Here is a 16,200-nt window from a genome sequence, read left to right as displayed (position 1 = left end):
ATCAAATCCTTTAACTTTCTAATCATTACCAAATCAGCTGTGGGAAAAATGTCACACCCACAGCTGCACAGTCACATGCCAGTGTTAGCCATGCACTGATTAGAGTCTCCGCCTTTGATACTGTGACTCAGATCTTGGTTTGGGAAAAGAAAGAACGCTCATATCAAAAATCACACTCTGAAAACTGCTCAAGGTCAGCACGTTATGTGCGACCAAACAGAAGGGATACATGTGTACAGCTGTCATAACAGTCACCATGAAGTTATCGTGTAAGTCTGATAATGAGCTTCAGTTGTAAAAATGTGATTTGTCTCTGAAGTCTCTGCTCAAGCCTTCTCTCTTTCTCTCTCTCTCTCACACACACACACAATCTGCTTTGTTTGAAGTGTTTCCATTAAACTTTTACACTGCAATAATATGTATCAATAATTTGATTAAAAATGTTTTTGAACTAGATAATTCCTACATGCTATAAATAACTATTTTGTATATTTAAAGGTCCAGTGTTTAGGATTTAGTGGCATCTAGCAGTGAGGCTGCATGTCGGGTTGTTCAATAATGATCTAAGATCGCTGACGCTTTTCTAAGCTGGAAAACAAATTCAAAATTAAAGGATATTTTAGGGGAAAAATCGTTATGTAAACGTATATGCGTGTGTGTGTGTGTGTGTGTGTGTGTGTGTGTGTGTGTGTGTGTGTGTGTTAGAAGTATTGTCTCAGTATTGATGAAAGGCAGGAGGAGGATTGGAATGCCACTGACCGCATTTCCCAACAATAACAACAACCGGCGCTCTGTTCGGTTATTCTGGACCGACTGTCCTTGTGATCATCTAACTGTCTCTCTCTCTCAAGTTCAAATTCAAATAAACTTTATTTTCATGATTGCTCAAGTAACATTATTACCAAAGCTAGATTACATACACTGGAATAATATAAAATGTTTAGTGCGGGGAAACCAAATAGATAAATATAGATAACAAATACACTTTAAATACCCATTTTTTTTAACAGATGTAACAACAGAAACATTTACTGCAGAGCTTTCTACTGATGTGTGGCAACTTTTAATATCTTTTTCAGTTTCTTATCGTTGGGGGGGGGGTTAGATAAATTTAAGATGAAAAGATGATTCTACCTCAACGTCTCTGTTATTACAAACTGAACACAGCCTGCCTGTTCTGCCTGTTTCTGTGGCCAGGCTGTGTCCAATCAGTCCGTACACCATCAACGTTTTCCTTAATTTTCTATCAGTTACAGTGGTTAGTTAAAATAATTTCAATTGACTTTGTGACTTGTTGATATAATTTTTTTTTTGTTTTGAGATGATTTTGTTGGTACAGACTGTTTGGTGATGGTGTGTGGGAGCAGAGCTTCATGATCAGCTGGTAGAGACAACTCTTATCTCTGTCTGTCCATCCGTCTGTCTGTGTGTCTCATTTTGTCTGTTCTGTCTGTCTGCTTATCTGTCTTGCTGGATACTTGCCCATTTGCAAATGTCGTTATCTGGTCTGTCTGCATGGTACATGCTGAAATATCAGTGCAGACAGAAACACGAAGAAATCCATCCAAAGAAATTTGATGTAACTAGTGATGTGTTTCAGTATCACTGATTACATTTTAGCCTAAAATCATAAACTGTGATGTCATATTTATCTTTAGGAATGTGATGTTTAGACTTTTTATCAATCCTTTTAGGCAGAAAATCCAGTCAGTTTTTGTGTTTACAAGTTGCATTATAATCTCTTACTATTGATTTGACAGTGCTGGTGCAATCCAACATTGAGCAGCGCAGTGATCAGTGTATTTATGCTAATCCAGTCATGACAGATTAGATGATGTGTTGAAGATGAGGGTGGGGAGAAAGCAGCATCGTGCCAGCAATACAGCAAATGATGCAAAGCATCAAGAAAGACTGCAAGGGAAGGAAATAAATCATAAAGGATTAAAGAAAGGAGGAAGGAAATGAATTGGGAAAGGCTGCGTGCTAACAGGAGCAAAACTGAAGCTAATCTGTCAGGGATTAACATGTTAGAATGCTGCCCGCCGCGGGCTACGACACACACACGCTGCACAGTAATCCCTCACTGTCCTAGTAGTGACCTAGTAGCTTCACTGTTAAACCACACATGCACTGACTCTGCAGCTTCAGTGCAGCAAACACAGCTGGGCTGCTGAATCTGCAGCTCGTGCAGCACGGCACAGTGAAATGACTGATACAGAAGCTGGCACGTTCTGTCACTCCGGTTCATGTCCTCAGTTTCCCTAAATGTCTCTTTCATCCTGTGCAAACTCCCTTCTCTCTTTTGTACACCTTATACACAATCACCATACACCCCCCTTTAATTTTAGCCCTTATTTTAGTTGAATAACCTCAAGTGCTCCGCACATTTTTCAGTCTTCCCGAATGAGCATTCTTCAGGGAGCAAGGTGTGTGAGTCCTATTATACATTCACTTTCTTTGTGTGTGTGTGTTCAAGGCTCTGTGAGTGTGTGCCTTTGTCTTCCCTGTAAACCAACAATCAGAGCTTTGACACACACGCACACACAAACAGAAGAGGTCACCAGTACATGGGTAGAGTTGAGACGCTGGTTCTTCGGACTTACAAAGCTCCGCGCTCTGGCCCTTTTCTTTTTTGTCATCATACAGTAGTTTTCAGGGACCTCAGGTTTTCATTTTTGTTTGACACTCATTTATTGTCTTTAAAGACAAAATGAATGCAAGATTTGAACCTCTATGTGGAGTGGGCAGTGGAAAAATGAGGCACCAAAATGCCACACAACAACATTGTGGTGACAGCCGTCGGATGCCGGCTCTGCCTGATCATGGGAAAACGTTATTAATGAAGGTAATTTAATTATCTAGATAGTATAATAATCTGGAGAAGCTAACATTGCTGGGATCTGGATTATCTGTAATGGGTCTGTAGAAAAAAGATAACACATTTTCTTGAAATGGATGATGTGAAGCACAAAGAAGTTGAACTCTAGAGCCTGAAAACAGTGCTGGCTGTAGGCACTGCGCCGTGATCATGGTTGACTTATTGCCATATGTTACTATCTGAGCAGGGTGACTAATGATAGCTTATTGATCTGTAGTGTAAATTTAGCTGGCTGGCTGTTGATCTTCATGGTGAGAGGTGTGTAAACAGGTGGCTAATTGTTATCCATAATTAAGAAAGATTAAGACAGAAAGAGTTGCCAGTGAAACAGACTTTCTACCAGCATTTTTTTTTTTGTTTCTTGCACTGACATTCTCTATGATTAACTTTTTTAAAAAACACAGGTTTCTAATTATTATTACAATTATTTTATTTTATTTGTTTTTTAGGCATTAAAAGCTCATCAGAATAAACCAACCAGATGCTGTTTGGGGCTTGCAGAAATTAGACATGATTTGCATGGCATTTTGGATAAATAAAGCAATATGCAGATGATTTCTTGTCAAAATCTTTGATTAATGTAATTAGTACTTCTAGGAATGACTTTCACTTAAGCAAAAATGCACCGATAACAGGACTAAGAGCAGATTTAATGGACTTTAATGACCAAAATATTTCAGTTTTATTGTGGAGGACAACTTTGGACATGAAAAACAGCAGGGGGGGGATGAACCTGTGAGAGAAAATGTTTTTGTTATTGCTGCATGCAAGCAAACTAAATGTAGATGACATGATGTTACATTAATTTATTTTTAACCTCATACAAAGTTCCATAAGTGAAACTGTGTCACTGAAACATTTGTTTCAACAGACCTATTTTCAATGCAGCCAGGGCAGTCTGTGTTTGGTGTAAGCAGCACAAATCTCACTGCACAAATAAATACTACAAGTCCAGGCAGGTTGGCAGAGAGGATGTTGGAAGGCCCTCTCGGGAAGGAAGAAATCACAAGCAGAGGCAGATGGGTACCATGGCAAAACAACACCATTAAAATACAGTGAAACGTCTGGAATGCATTATTAAACATCACAGATGGTCTAATGTTTAACATTCTGAGCATGGAGCTTCGTATTACGGCACAGATTCAGGGTTCTGTGCTGTATTCTGTCAAACAAAACAGAAATACCAGGACAAAAACTGCCCTATAAACAATATCTGCTGTACTGACCAAACAAATATTGTAGATTTGGGTTACCTTTATATAGGACATTTACTGTAAGGAAGCACTGAAAAGTGTAAAATTCAGTTAGTGCTATAGTAGTTGACAAAAAACACCTTTTAAATGTACCTCTTACGATTTGGTTGCATCTAGCTGTGAAGTTGCAGATTGCCAACTGAAACTTGTCAACTTGTCAACTTTGCCAAGCAGAAGTACAGTGGCCATCCACTCCATGAAAAAGGATCTGCTTCACATGTAGATATAAATAGCTCGCTCTAAATTCTTACTTTAAATGTTGTTTTGCTAAAACCCTTCCATAATGAATTTAGAAGTCAAAGCATCATCTGTACACAGTGTCTTAAAGGACACTTCAGCAGATTTGGACTGAGCCCTGGCAACTCACTTTGCCGCACTGCTGCCTTTTAGATAAGGTATTAAGGTGGAATTAACTCCACGGCCGACATATTAAGTGTATAAAGGATTACAGCTGATCAGTGTGTGTGTGCGGTTGTTCTCTAGAGAGGCCAGACAACAGACAGCTGTTGTCATTGTGACAATGACGTCACGTCTGCCTGGGAGAGAAGTGGAGCCAGAGAGAGTGGCTGTCTGATGGGTCGATCCTGAGTGAGTGAGCGAGCGAGCGTGTGAGCAGCGGGTGGGGCGAACAGGCAGGCACATTCTGTCAGTAACACTGTTCTGCATGTTTAAAAAGGTAGGAAGACAAATGAAAAGACATCAAAGCATCTGTACACTGGTTTCTCTATTGCAGCACCTGGTTTACTGTCAAAGCTTTCAATCACACAGACCCACACAGTACTATCAGTCCCACATATAGGGAGGTGGGATCATACATTTTTTAATTGGCCCACCAGAGGTGATGAAAGACAGTAACCTTTTCAAGGTGCAACACACCAAAGAATGCAAAAAAAAATAACATGACAGACAAAACAGAGGCCTTCAATGACAGAAGCATAACACTGAAATGTAAACATGGCCAAGTACATAAAGCAAGTTCAGGTCCATGAAATACATTTGGAACAATGATGAATACCAGGATCATCCACTGCCAACCAGCAAAGGCAACACCAGAGACCCACATGTCGGATCTGAGGCAGAAAGGCCAGAAAGAGATGGAAGAAATTATTGCAAAAGAGAAAGTTAGACAAAGATTCATTTATTACGGTAGCCCATTGCGGGGAATTTACTTTGTTGTTATATATAAATGTCGAGCGGGCTGCCCATGGACTGGTGCCCCGAGCAGTGCGTTTGCTTCCTTGCTTAAAGGTCCAGTGTGTAGGATTTAGGGGGATATACTGGCATAAATATAGTATAAAAAGTATGTTTTCTTAATTGTATTATCACATGAAAATAAGAATTGTTGTGTCTTCGTTATGTTAGAATGAGCCATATATATCTACACAGGGAGTGATCCTCACCTATGAAGATTGCCATGTTGCACCACAATGTTTGTACAGAGGCCCAGTACAGAAAAACCAAACACTGGCTCCACAGAGGGCCACACGCGTTTCCACAACAGCCACCACAGTTAGAAGCCCCTCCATTCTGAGTACCTTTGGGAAAAAAACTGGTCCATTTGTTTTGGAGAGTTAAAGATCTCTGCAGATAATCCAGCCCGTAATTACCTCCTGAAAGATGAACACCGAAGTTACAGCTGGTTGAAATCTGCAATCCTCACCACTAGACGCCACTAAATCTGCCTCAATCTTACACACTGCTCCTTTAAGGTCACCACGCCAGTACCCAGGAGAAAAACTGGCACTTCTCCAGCAACCAGCCCATACTCAGTACTTAATGTCATTTGGCTGATGGATGGATGGATGGATTGATAGATGGATGGATGGATGGATGGGGGTGGTTGTGGCTTAGAGGTAGAGTGGGTCGTCCTCTAACTGGAAGGTTGGCAGTTCCATCAGTGTGAGTGTGTGTGAATGGTCTAAAAAAACTGAGTGGCAGGTGGGACCTGTAAGGTAGCCCCGGCAACCAATGTATGAAGTGGTTATTGTGACATGTAGTGTAAAACGCTTTGAGTGGTAAAAAATGACCAGAAAATCGCTGTACATGTGCAGATAATCCACTTACCATAGCTAAGATAAGATAAGGTAGATAGATAGATAGATAGAGAAAAAGTCCAGTTTCTCAGAGCCTAACTTGAACTATTCATATTGCTTGTTCTCAGTGCAGCAGCACCAGTAGGGAGGTCAATGTACATAACATTGACTTCCCTGCTGTCACAAAGCTTTGTATTAAATCTTTTCTTCCTCAGGCTCAAAGAGCTCAAAGAAACAGAAGTTTGCAACTTTCCCTCCCTTTCTTACCATTCTTAGTCATTCTTTATGACTTTGAGTCATTCTCACTTACACATACCACATGATTACCAACTTTACAACTTCCTTGAAACAGCCAATCCCAAATCCCCCTCTCATCTTACTTCCCTCTTCCTCTCTCTGTCCCTCCCCCCTCCTGCTTCCTAATTAGGCAGTCCCCTCTCTTTCTCTTTTTTCCTCCTCCATCACTAAGTTTGCCTCCAAGGCGTCAGCAGGCCGGCCAATCACAGAAAAGAGGATGTGGCACTCACCCTCCCATGGCCACTCAGTCTCTCCAACCAATGAGCTCAGAGATGGTGGGCCGGGCTCGTGCTCTGCCCCTCCCTGCTCCTCTCTCTCTCTGCCTCCTGCAGCTAAACTTGCTGTCTCACTCATGCTTCCTGGCTTCACTCACATGCTCAGAGAGGGAAGAGCTGTAGAGTCTTAGCAGCACATGAAGAAGCTCTGTCTATTTTAAACCACACCGGATTGGACTCAGGATATTTGTATATCTCTTGTGGCGTGTGACAGAGTGTATGTGCGTAGAAGAACCAGTGCTGAGTCTGACTTCCTTTGTTTTACCTTTTTTGTGTAGGATTTTTATCCATCTGACTGTAGGTGATCGTGTGTGTGTGACAGAGAGAGGGAGAGTGTGTGTTTGAGTGAGTCTGCATGTGTGTGTGAGAGCAAAAGAGGACCAGGATGATTGCAGCCCAGCTACTAGCCTATTACTTCACTGAACTCAAGGATGATCAGGTCAAAAAGGTGAGTGATGTCCGTCCCTTCTGCCTCCATTTTTGACTTTGTGTTTGAGAGGCTGAGAGAGGCTGATGGGGAGAAAAAGCAGAGTGGGGAGGAGAACATGTGTTTGTAGAGGTCATTGAGTTCAGTTGTACTGTCATCATCATAACTTCGCTAAGTAAGACTGGAGTTTTCTTGTGAGGGGAACTTTTGTTATGTGATACATCTCTTTCAGGAAGTGCCTAAACATAATGCATGCTGGGAGAGAAGTGTGGTAGTCACCTCATGGTCGCTAAGATTTGTTTTTGTTGTAAGATTTAAATCAGCCAGGCGAAGTGAGACGTGACAAACTGCACACGGCGGTAGTAAGACGTGTTGTACTGACACATTCGTGTGTGATTGTTGCCATGATGTAAGTTTTTAGAGGTGTGGCAAAGAGGAGGAGTGAGGAAGCCGAGCATTGATGAGAGGACACATGAGCTGATGGAAGAAAAGGTATAGAGCTCGGCAACAAAGAGCAAAGTTATTTAAGGGGTCACCGGCTTCTTTTATGTTCTAATTAAAATTATACTTGACACTTATATTTCTCTCAGTAGAACTCAACAGAGTAGAAAAAGGAAGAACAGCCAAGACACCCTTAAAAAGATCACATATGCAGTAAATTTGCTGCCCGTCTTTTTGTCATTTTACAGCAGCATGTTAACAACTGATCTTTGACATGCTCATTATCATAATAATAAGCTGTTTGTTTGTTTTTAAGAGAAAAATAAGTAAAAAAGTAATAGCAGTGTTGTCTCAATATTTGCTCCAACCCAATGTCCACATGCTTTGTGTCCTGTTAAAAGTCTCCTGTAGCATTATGTGTTTAACTTAAAAGAATTAAGAAATAATTTGAGTTCAAATAAGAAAAAAAAGTCCCAAAAGCTGGTTGTTTTAAATTCTTTTGGTAGGTTTTAAAGCATGATTGAATATATTGAAGTTCAAGGTGAAAGAGAAGAAGGGTGACATAAGCTGAGCATCATGATTATCATAATAAATTTAGGGTTATAATTTGTGTGTTAACGTATCTCCCTTGTCTCCATCTGCTCCTACCCAACATGCTTTGTGTCTCGTTAAAAGTCTCCTGTAGCATTTGTGGCTTTAACCTAAAACAACAAGGAAAACATCTGAGTGTAAATCTGAAAAAAAAATCAGATGATGTAGAGTATTTTAAGTCGTTTTTAAAGCACGACTGAATATGAAAAGTTTCGAGATGAAGAAGGAGAAGAGAGACATGAGTTGAGCACCATGAATGTGTGTCTTTCATAACCTCTCAGCTGAGCAGCCCCCACTGTAAAACCTCTGCTATAAAACTGACTGGACCAGTTTGAGTTGCCCTGAGAGTAGAGTGCGTGCGTGCGTGCGTGCGTGCGTGCATGCATGCGTGCGTGCGTGTGTGTGTGTGTGTTGAAGTAACTGAGCTTTTCCAGTCAGACGACCCCAACAGTTCTGAGCACTTCTTAACTGAATGTTTCATAAACTAATGTTGCCAGGTGAATAAAACAACTCCATCCTGTAAAACTTACATAGTCCCATAAAGTAAAACTGAGTCAATGGAAGTTTGTGACATCAGATTTCTATCGCTGCTTTTTGGTGAGCATTTTAACTTTATGTTATGTTGCAAAACTGCATGACAATGACCTGTGAGTCCTGAGCAGTGAGGAGATAATTAGAGAGGTTTCACATCCTCTTTTTAGTGTAGACCAGCTGTTACCATCAGGCAGACGGTGTAGGGTGCTGTCCCTTCAAACCAGCCGGGCTTGCAAATCATTTGTGCCAACTGTCGTTGCACTGTAACAACTATTAACAAAAAGCACTGAACCTTTGTGTGTGAGGATGCTGCACTTGCTTATGTGTAGAGTACTTTAACCCCTTAAAACCTGGGCAAATTTTCTTGATTTCTTTGAAGCACACAGAAAGAAGGCAATGAGCAACTTAAGAAGAAATGACTCAAAAAATGAACAAGAAACTACAAAATAAACAAACAATAGATGGGAAATTAAAAAAGAAAAAACAAGAAAATAACCTGAAAAATGCTTAAAAGATTATAATAATTATGTAAAACATTTTAAATATATAATTCTTATAATAACAGATGTAGTTTAGTTTTAGACCTTTTCGCTAGTTAAAAAAAAAAAAACATTCAAATTTATCTATCTAATATCTTGCAAATTGCAGGACATTTCTTGTCAAGTTGCTTAGTGCCTTTTCCCCATGTTTTTGAAAGAAATCAAACCAGTTCGCTCAGAGTTCAAAGACTGTAATACTTGTAAAAGGCATCTGAACTCGAGAAGAAGAAGCACAAGAAACGTGATTATGATCCAGGTTGCAAAGGGTTAATGATAGCAGGTGAATAGGTAAATAGCAATGCAGAGGTGCCCTGTTGTTGTTGTTGGGTGCTGTTGTTGTCCTGTGTTGTTAGGGAGTTAGTTTTAGGGCTGTACCTTTTTTATTTTTGGCCAGTTAATTAGCTTTAATCATTTGTGCTTACGACTATTTTGTGTTATTTTGGCCAGGGCTCTCCCTGGTGATTTTCTCACACTGTCATGTCTGACAGTAAAAGAGTTAAGCTGCACCATGTAACTCCTCATTTTCCTCATCTAGCTTAATGTTACTCCCCTCTCCCTTAGACCAATTTGGGGTCCTAAAATCAGTGTTGTTATAGTTGTCTCTCTATCTGGCAATTGCTGCACATTATGTCTTCCCCATAATTTATGTTTATTTCAAAGCCACATCTCCACATGTGCTGTCAGCATATAGTGCAGGGTCCCTTTAAGGTCACTTCCTGATGTTGTCACCAACTGCAGACTCTGCATCAAATGCTGATCTTCTTCCTGTATAACTGGAAAAAGTTTCCAGCTATCATGCCTCCCTCTTCAATTCCCCTTTCTGCCTGAGGCCACTTTCTCAGTTCAGTTAAATCCAGCAGTCTTTGTTCACACGAGCAATTGCTGTCATTCCCAGGTGTGCCTGGTGTGCCAGAGTCAAATCAATCTGTTTTGGAAGAAGACATTCATTAGCAGTGAGGATCTGATGTAATACAACACATCTCCCTTCTTCTTTACTCCTGCTCTCTTCCTCTCCCTGCCTCCCTAAAATAGGCCAGCTTTGAACCATGTGACCATAGGTGACAGGAGGAGAAGGCTTACACACAAATACACACCCACACACACTATGCCAGGTGTGTAGCTATTGTGTTTCTTTTCAAAGAGCCTTGTGTAGACCCCAACGTCGACAGCACTAGTTGTAAAATTGTGAAACACAGAGTTCATGACTTAAGCAACCAAAAGTGAAATTAAACAGATAATCTCATCGCTAATGTGTCCACAGATAAACTATGTGTCGCTGCAGCTGTCAGAGAGCTGCAATCAGCTGAGTGCGTCCCCACTTCACTCAATCCACTGCAGTATCCTTGACTGTACTCTTTGATACACAGAGGGCTGTTAGCGGGCATCCAGAGCTCTGTGTGTGTGTGGGGGGACGGGAAGGGTGCAGAAGAGGGCAGCCAGTGTAGAGGACAGTATTTTTCCACATGGCGAGGCCATGTGTGCACAACATAGTGCACACGTACGTACACAATGGAGTCGGGTTTCAGTGCTTCCTCGAACCACCTCACAGTGACAAGGAGAACACGGCATTGTTGAGAGGAGGAATGCAAACAGAAAGGAGAGGGAGAAGGAGAACAAGGGGGGAGAAAAGGGGAGGAGGGGAGAGACAGAGTGAGTGAAATTCAGCCTCAGGCAGTGTTTTGTGTCAGAGGTGTGTTGAAGGGAAAACATGGCCTTTACAGTTTTATGCGCACAGACACACAGAGGCCTCAGGTCACCTTATCAGGAAATGTCTCTTTGCTCAACATGAGTGGAAGAACTGGAAACTCCTGTTTTGGATAAAAGACCAAATCATTCTAATGGAGATGTATCATACTTGTGAACAGTATTTCCACGTGAGGTGTTAAAATCCACAGCAGAGATCCGAGCTGTGATATCAGATAATACCAAGCTGTAACAAAGTGCTTATGCATGGTTTTTAGCTGCAGAGTGCTGAGTCATAGATGCTAATTTCTTTCCTGCAGCAGAAACCAAATTTAGTCTTAGTTCAGTGGATCTAATATGGAGAAATGTGAACAATGCCTGCTTTTAATCCTCCCCTTTGTAAATGAGACCCCCTGGTCAGCTAGTGACACATTGTTATTCAAGTAGACTCTCTAAAAATGCATTCTCATTCAATTAGATGATTGGGAAGACACTGAGAATCGAGTGCACATGTACTGTATATAAAGTGGTTGGCTCACTGAGAATACAGTCAAAACACTCATGTTATTAAGTGAAAACATTATGTGTGAATGGTTACACAATTACATTGCATTTGGATGTACAGTTCCCATCATCTTTTTTTTTTTCTCAAAAAAAATCACAAACATTAATTCATTTTTTTAAGAGCAGACATAGAATTTTTCAACATAATGAATTCCCACCCCACCCCAGCCCAAATGTAGTGCAAAACAGCACATGCCATTATACTAAGATCTCATTAAGCTCGAGCAGAGTCTCAAAACAACATCAGCAAAAAAAAATAAAAAAAATACAGCAAATACAGGCTATAATTATATTACATAAACTGCTCTAGTTCACCCCCTATACTGGGGATATAATCTACAACATGACCCCAGACTTTTTGTAAATGTATTTGTTGCCCTCTTACATGACACATGTTTTTCTCAGGGGTGCAATAGGTTAACAGTTCTGTCCACCATAAATAAGTTTCTTTCATGACCTTCAAAGTTTATCAGCACTTCACTGTTGCCCAGAATACTTTGTCTAGTTCCCATCATCTTGATTAATTACAAAACAGAGCAGAAAGGGACAAGGTGGCGATGGGATGAAAATATCTATTAAGAGCAATGAGAAGCAGCACTGGCAGGCAGCAGCAGAGTAGTAGCAGTTGGCATGAGCAGGATGGGTTGGCAGAAGCCTGAATAAGTGAAACCTGAATGGATCTGTATACATCAGCTGGCAGCCTGAGGGTTCACATGACCTGCACTGTACTAACGCGTGCTTAATTTCTTCACTCGCAGAGACAAAAAATCTCTTTTAAAGTACTAAGTCACATTTGTGTACCTCAGTTTGATACAAAGTAGACTCTAAATTAAGCTTTGAAATGCTGTTTAAACTTATTAAATTTTATGGCTGTTAACATGTTAGCAAACACTTTGCCAATGTTAAGTGACCTTTGAGGCAGTTTTTTGGATTTTATGTAGCTTCCTCTGAAGGCATAAAAAGCTTAATGCCACTTTTTTCCAGTACTCTGCAAGACCTCTAAACAGATAGTAATGTTTGAAAGTCGGAAAGACTACCAAAGTTTGATGTTTTTTGATGATGGTCGCTATCTGACCTGTGGCCTTTTTGGCTACATTTAATTTAATTTTCAGTTTTGGTTCTCCTGTGAGAATACAGCCTCCCTCTTTCATTCCCTCGAACACCATCTTGAAAAGGTCGGCGTTGGGATTTTTGCACATATACAAAAACCTTTTCTTATCCAAAGCTTTTCATTAAGTTTCAAAGTAGGTGTATTTCTTCTTCGGGCCAGAAATGTGGGCTTTTATTATGGGCATGCATCGCTAGTGTGCAAGTAAACGTAGTCAGTTGTTATCTGCTTCTCAGACACTTAGGCACTGGAGAAACCTGAACTCAAACAGGACCAGTGAAACAAAACAGTGAGCCACAGACAGCACAAAGCTGCAGACTAGGCTATTGATTCCCAATGGAATCACCAGAACTGGCAACCATTACACATTACAGGGATGCATTTGTTCCAGTGTGAGTATCATAAATATTGATAAATGGAACTTTAAAAAGGTGTCATGTAAAGCGAAGTGTTAATGTGTTAGTACATGGTCTCGCAAGGTTTGTAGTAAAGCCAGGGCTCCCAAATCATCACGCCATCATCATGACATCACTTGTGGCAGTTTATTAGATTTAGTGAGGCCCCCCTCGGAGACAAAAGAGGCTTCATAAAGCTTTTTTTTTTTTTTTACATTTGCTGAAGAGCTCTGCAAGACCTGTGAACAGACTTTGATGAGTAAAAGTGGAATAAATGTTCAAAGTTAAAACTTTCACATCATTGGAAAACTTAAGTTGGTAAATGTTTAATTTGGAAAGTTTGTTCTGAGGATGTAAATATTGTTTCCTAAGTTAGCATTAATTTAGGGTGTGATGAATTGCATGACAGTCTCCAGCTGACCTTATGTGTCACTGATTATGTGTATATGCACAAAATATTACAGTATTTGCCCTGTCTTATTCAGCTGTGGGATTCAATTGTTTTCATATTTACAGTCTACATGTGATGTTGGCAGTGGTTTAGGTGGGGGGTGCACTTCTACAGATGCAGATGAGAGCTTATCTATATATTTGGATGGCTTTTTGGCTTATAGGTGGTACTGTAAACCAGAAAAAGAGGTGGGTATATCCTGTTTACCTGCGTGTACCCTCCACTACACCACTGGGTGTTGGTGGAAACTACAGACATTTGTGTTGCAGTAACTTTTATCCAACTCTGCTTTCATGTCCTGAGGTTGAAGCCTTGACCTGGGTCAAACAGACCACATGCAAATATATATGTATATGCAAACAACAAGCTCTGTCTTTACATTTCTAACCTGTTTGGTGCCTTGGCTGTGCAGTGACAGACAAACAGCAGCATGTTTTAGTTCACCAAGTTGACTTTAAAATTCTTTGCTTTTAACAGCTCAAGTGTTAGTGAGTTTGCGGCTTTGTAGTCTGTGTCAACACTATCCATCAAGTGTTTGACAACACTGAGGCGTTTTTTCTTTTACATAGAACTCTCATTTTCAACTCTAAATTGTTGTCAGAATAGTTTTTTTTTATATACTGACCTATTCTGAATACATTTAGTGTGTGGAAGCAGCTAGAAGGGGCAGTATTTGTGTTGCAACAGAGAGAGCTGAGATGTTTTAACGGTTGTTTATAGTATAATTGGAATAACAGATGTTGAGGGCAAGCTGTAACGTCATAAGGGGAAGATGTTTTCAAGCACCCACGTGTCAGTGCTGTTAAAATCCCTCTTTAAACTGCAGACTAGACCTCAGGGTAAAATACAGCTCAGGTTGGTGTTCGTGGAACGGTCCAGCAGGTTATGAATGTATTTTACTGAGCTGTATGGAGGTGAGTGGTTACATTTAGTCAGCTGCCGGCTCCTGTACTATAAGAGCATGTGCTAATGAGCTTTCATCCCATATAGGCAGACTCCACATTTAGACAGAATATAGGGAATGTAACACCTGAAGAGTAGTTATCAGTTGGACAGTGCTGTTCTCATGTGTGTGCCTCTCTATCCAAGTTGACTCATAACATTTTTGTACTATTCAAAACTGACTATAGGGTTACATAGCAGATCAATAATGTTTGTCTACTTGTTAGTGCAAATTTATTGTATGATCATGAAAGCCAAATTGACCTCTGAAAGTGGTGGAAAATGTCTTGTCACACTCTTAACACGCATGCTTATGGTTGTCATATCAGAACCTGTGTATAATACACTGATTTGCTCTTTCTTTATTTTGAAAAGACATATTTTAAATTCAATATGTGTTCATTAATTGATGCCAAGATCTAAATGTGGATTTATGTACAATGAGTTAATTGTCTGCTGATTTTAACTTTAATTTAAAAAACACTATATTGATCCTTTCCTGTCAGCACACATATTTTCTCCATTGTTGGGGAGCAGTCAACTTCATGTACTCCAATTACTTGTTTCACCACAATTTACTGCAGTTGGGTGACATTTCTTGCCCTACAATAACACAATGCCACACCTCATTGCCCACAGTCATTTAACGACTATCATCTGCTATCTGACTAAAATCACCACTGGTTTGGAACCAACATGTCTTGATTGGATACTGTGAATTTCCCAAGAAGTTGAGCATTTTTCTGATTTCACTCCAACAATTGCTCCCTCTTCTCTCCTTAAACCACATCCTCGCTCAGGCTGCCTATGTGAGAATTGGCGTGCCCTGATCCGTAAATCAAACACATTGTTAGTTTAGTTATGCTTCCAAGTAATGACATTAAAGTCCAGGCTCCGATTGTGATTGTATCTCGAGAGGTAGACTTGTTTGGATGTAGTTCAACTTATATTTGAAACTAGTGTATTGTGTAAGTACTTTTCAGTGTGATGTAGCTAATAATTTGGTAAACTACAGTTGTAATGTAGTTCAGCAACACTGATTTTCACTACTATACAAATCCATTTCTGTGGCCAGCAGATAATGATAATAATAATAATACATTTTATTTATAGGCGCCTTTCTCGACACTCAAGGTCACGTCACATTCAATGATAAAACACACACAGCAATAAAATTGTCGTTAATAAAAAACAATAAAATTAAACAGTGCAATGTGGTCAGGGGGAATATGTGAGTGTGAATAGGTGAGTTTTTAGTTTAGACTTGAAGTGTGGGAGGGAATCGTGTTGCAGATGTGACTCACACCCAAACTGGCATTGTCCCGAGCCAGTTACCAAGGACCAGAGCTGAATGGGAAATACAGTTAATGTGCGACTCCTTTTTCAGGAAGTTAGAACATTCCAATCTGATGTCTGTTACAATGAGTTGTACGAGTAAATTATCACATTGGCGTCACAGTACATACAAATATTGTTTTTGTGTGACTATTAAATCATGTGAGTGTGTTTGGTTGTACTAGGCAAAGTATATCAAATCATATTCTGGTAGTTAATGTTAATCCAGTTATGGTCTGGCCTCGCTCGCTATAATTTCAACACAAGAAGTTACAGTGAAGGTGACATTTGAGCAGAGTTATATGCCCGAAACATTCTGCTCTTTGTGTGAAACACTTGTGAATAAAGTAGGTCTTTGCTTCATTAAAGAGTGTGACGCAACAATGGGTTTCACCAGGATTGGTTAACATCCTGTTCCTGAAAGGTCAGATGGCTCAGTCTGTTGTGCGCTGTA

General features: G+C 40.2%; 1 protein-coding gene across 1 annotated transcript in view; it reads left to right on the top strand.

Annotated features, from left to right (window-relative positions):
- Nucleotides 1-6,820: 6,820 nt before the first annotated feature.
- The window catches only part of hk1 (hexokinase 1), a 28,027-nt gene continuing 18,647 nt past the window's right edge, over nucleotides 6,821-16,200 (top strand). The window contains exon 1 of the mRNA XM_042500056.1: nucleotides 6,821-7,184. Coding sequence (XP_042355990.1) covers nucleotides 7,122-7,184 — 63 coding nt within the window. The 5' untranslated portion in view covers nucleotides 6,821-7,121. The remainder of the gene's footprint in view (nucleotides 7,185-16,200) is intronic.

The sequence above is a fragment of the Plectropomus leopardus genome, chromosome 1, assembly GCF_008729295.1.
Source record: "Plectropomus leopardus isolate mb chromosome 1, YSFRI_Pleo_2.0, whole genome shotgun sequence".
Taxonomy (NCBI): Eukaryota; Metazoa; Chordata; class Actinopteri; order Perciformes; family Serranidae; genus Plectropomus; species Plectropomus leopardus.
The sequence above is the reverse complement of the archived record's forward strand: the minus strand, read 5'-3'. Positions and strand labels throughout refer to the sequence as shown.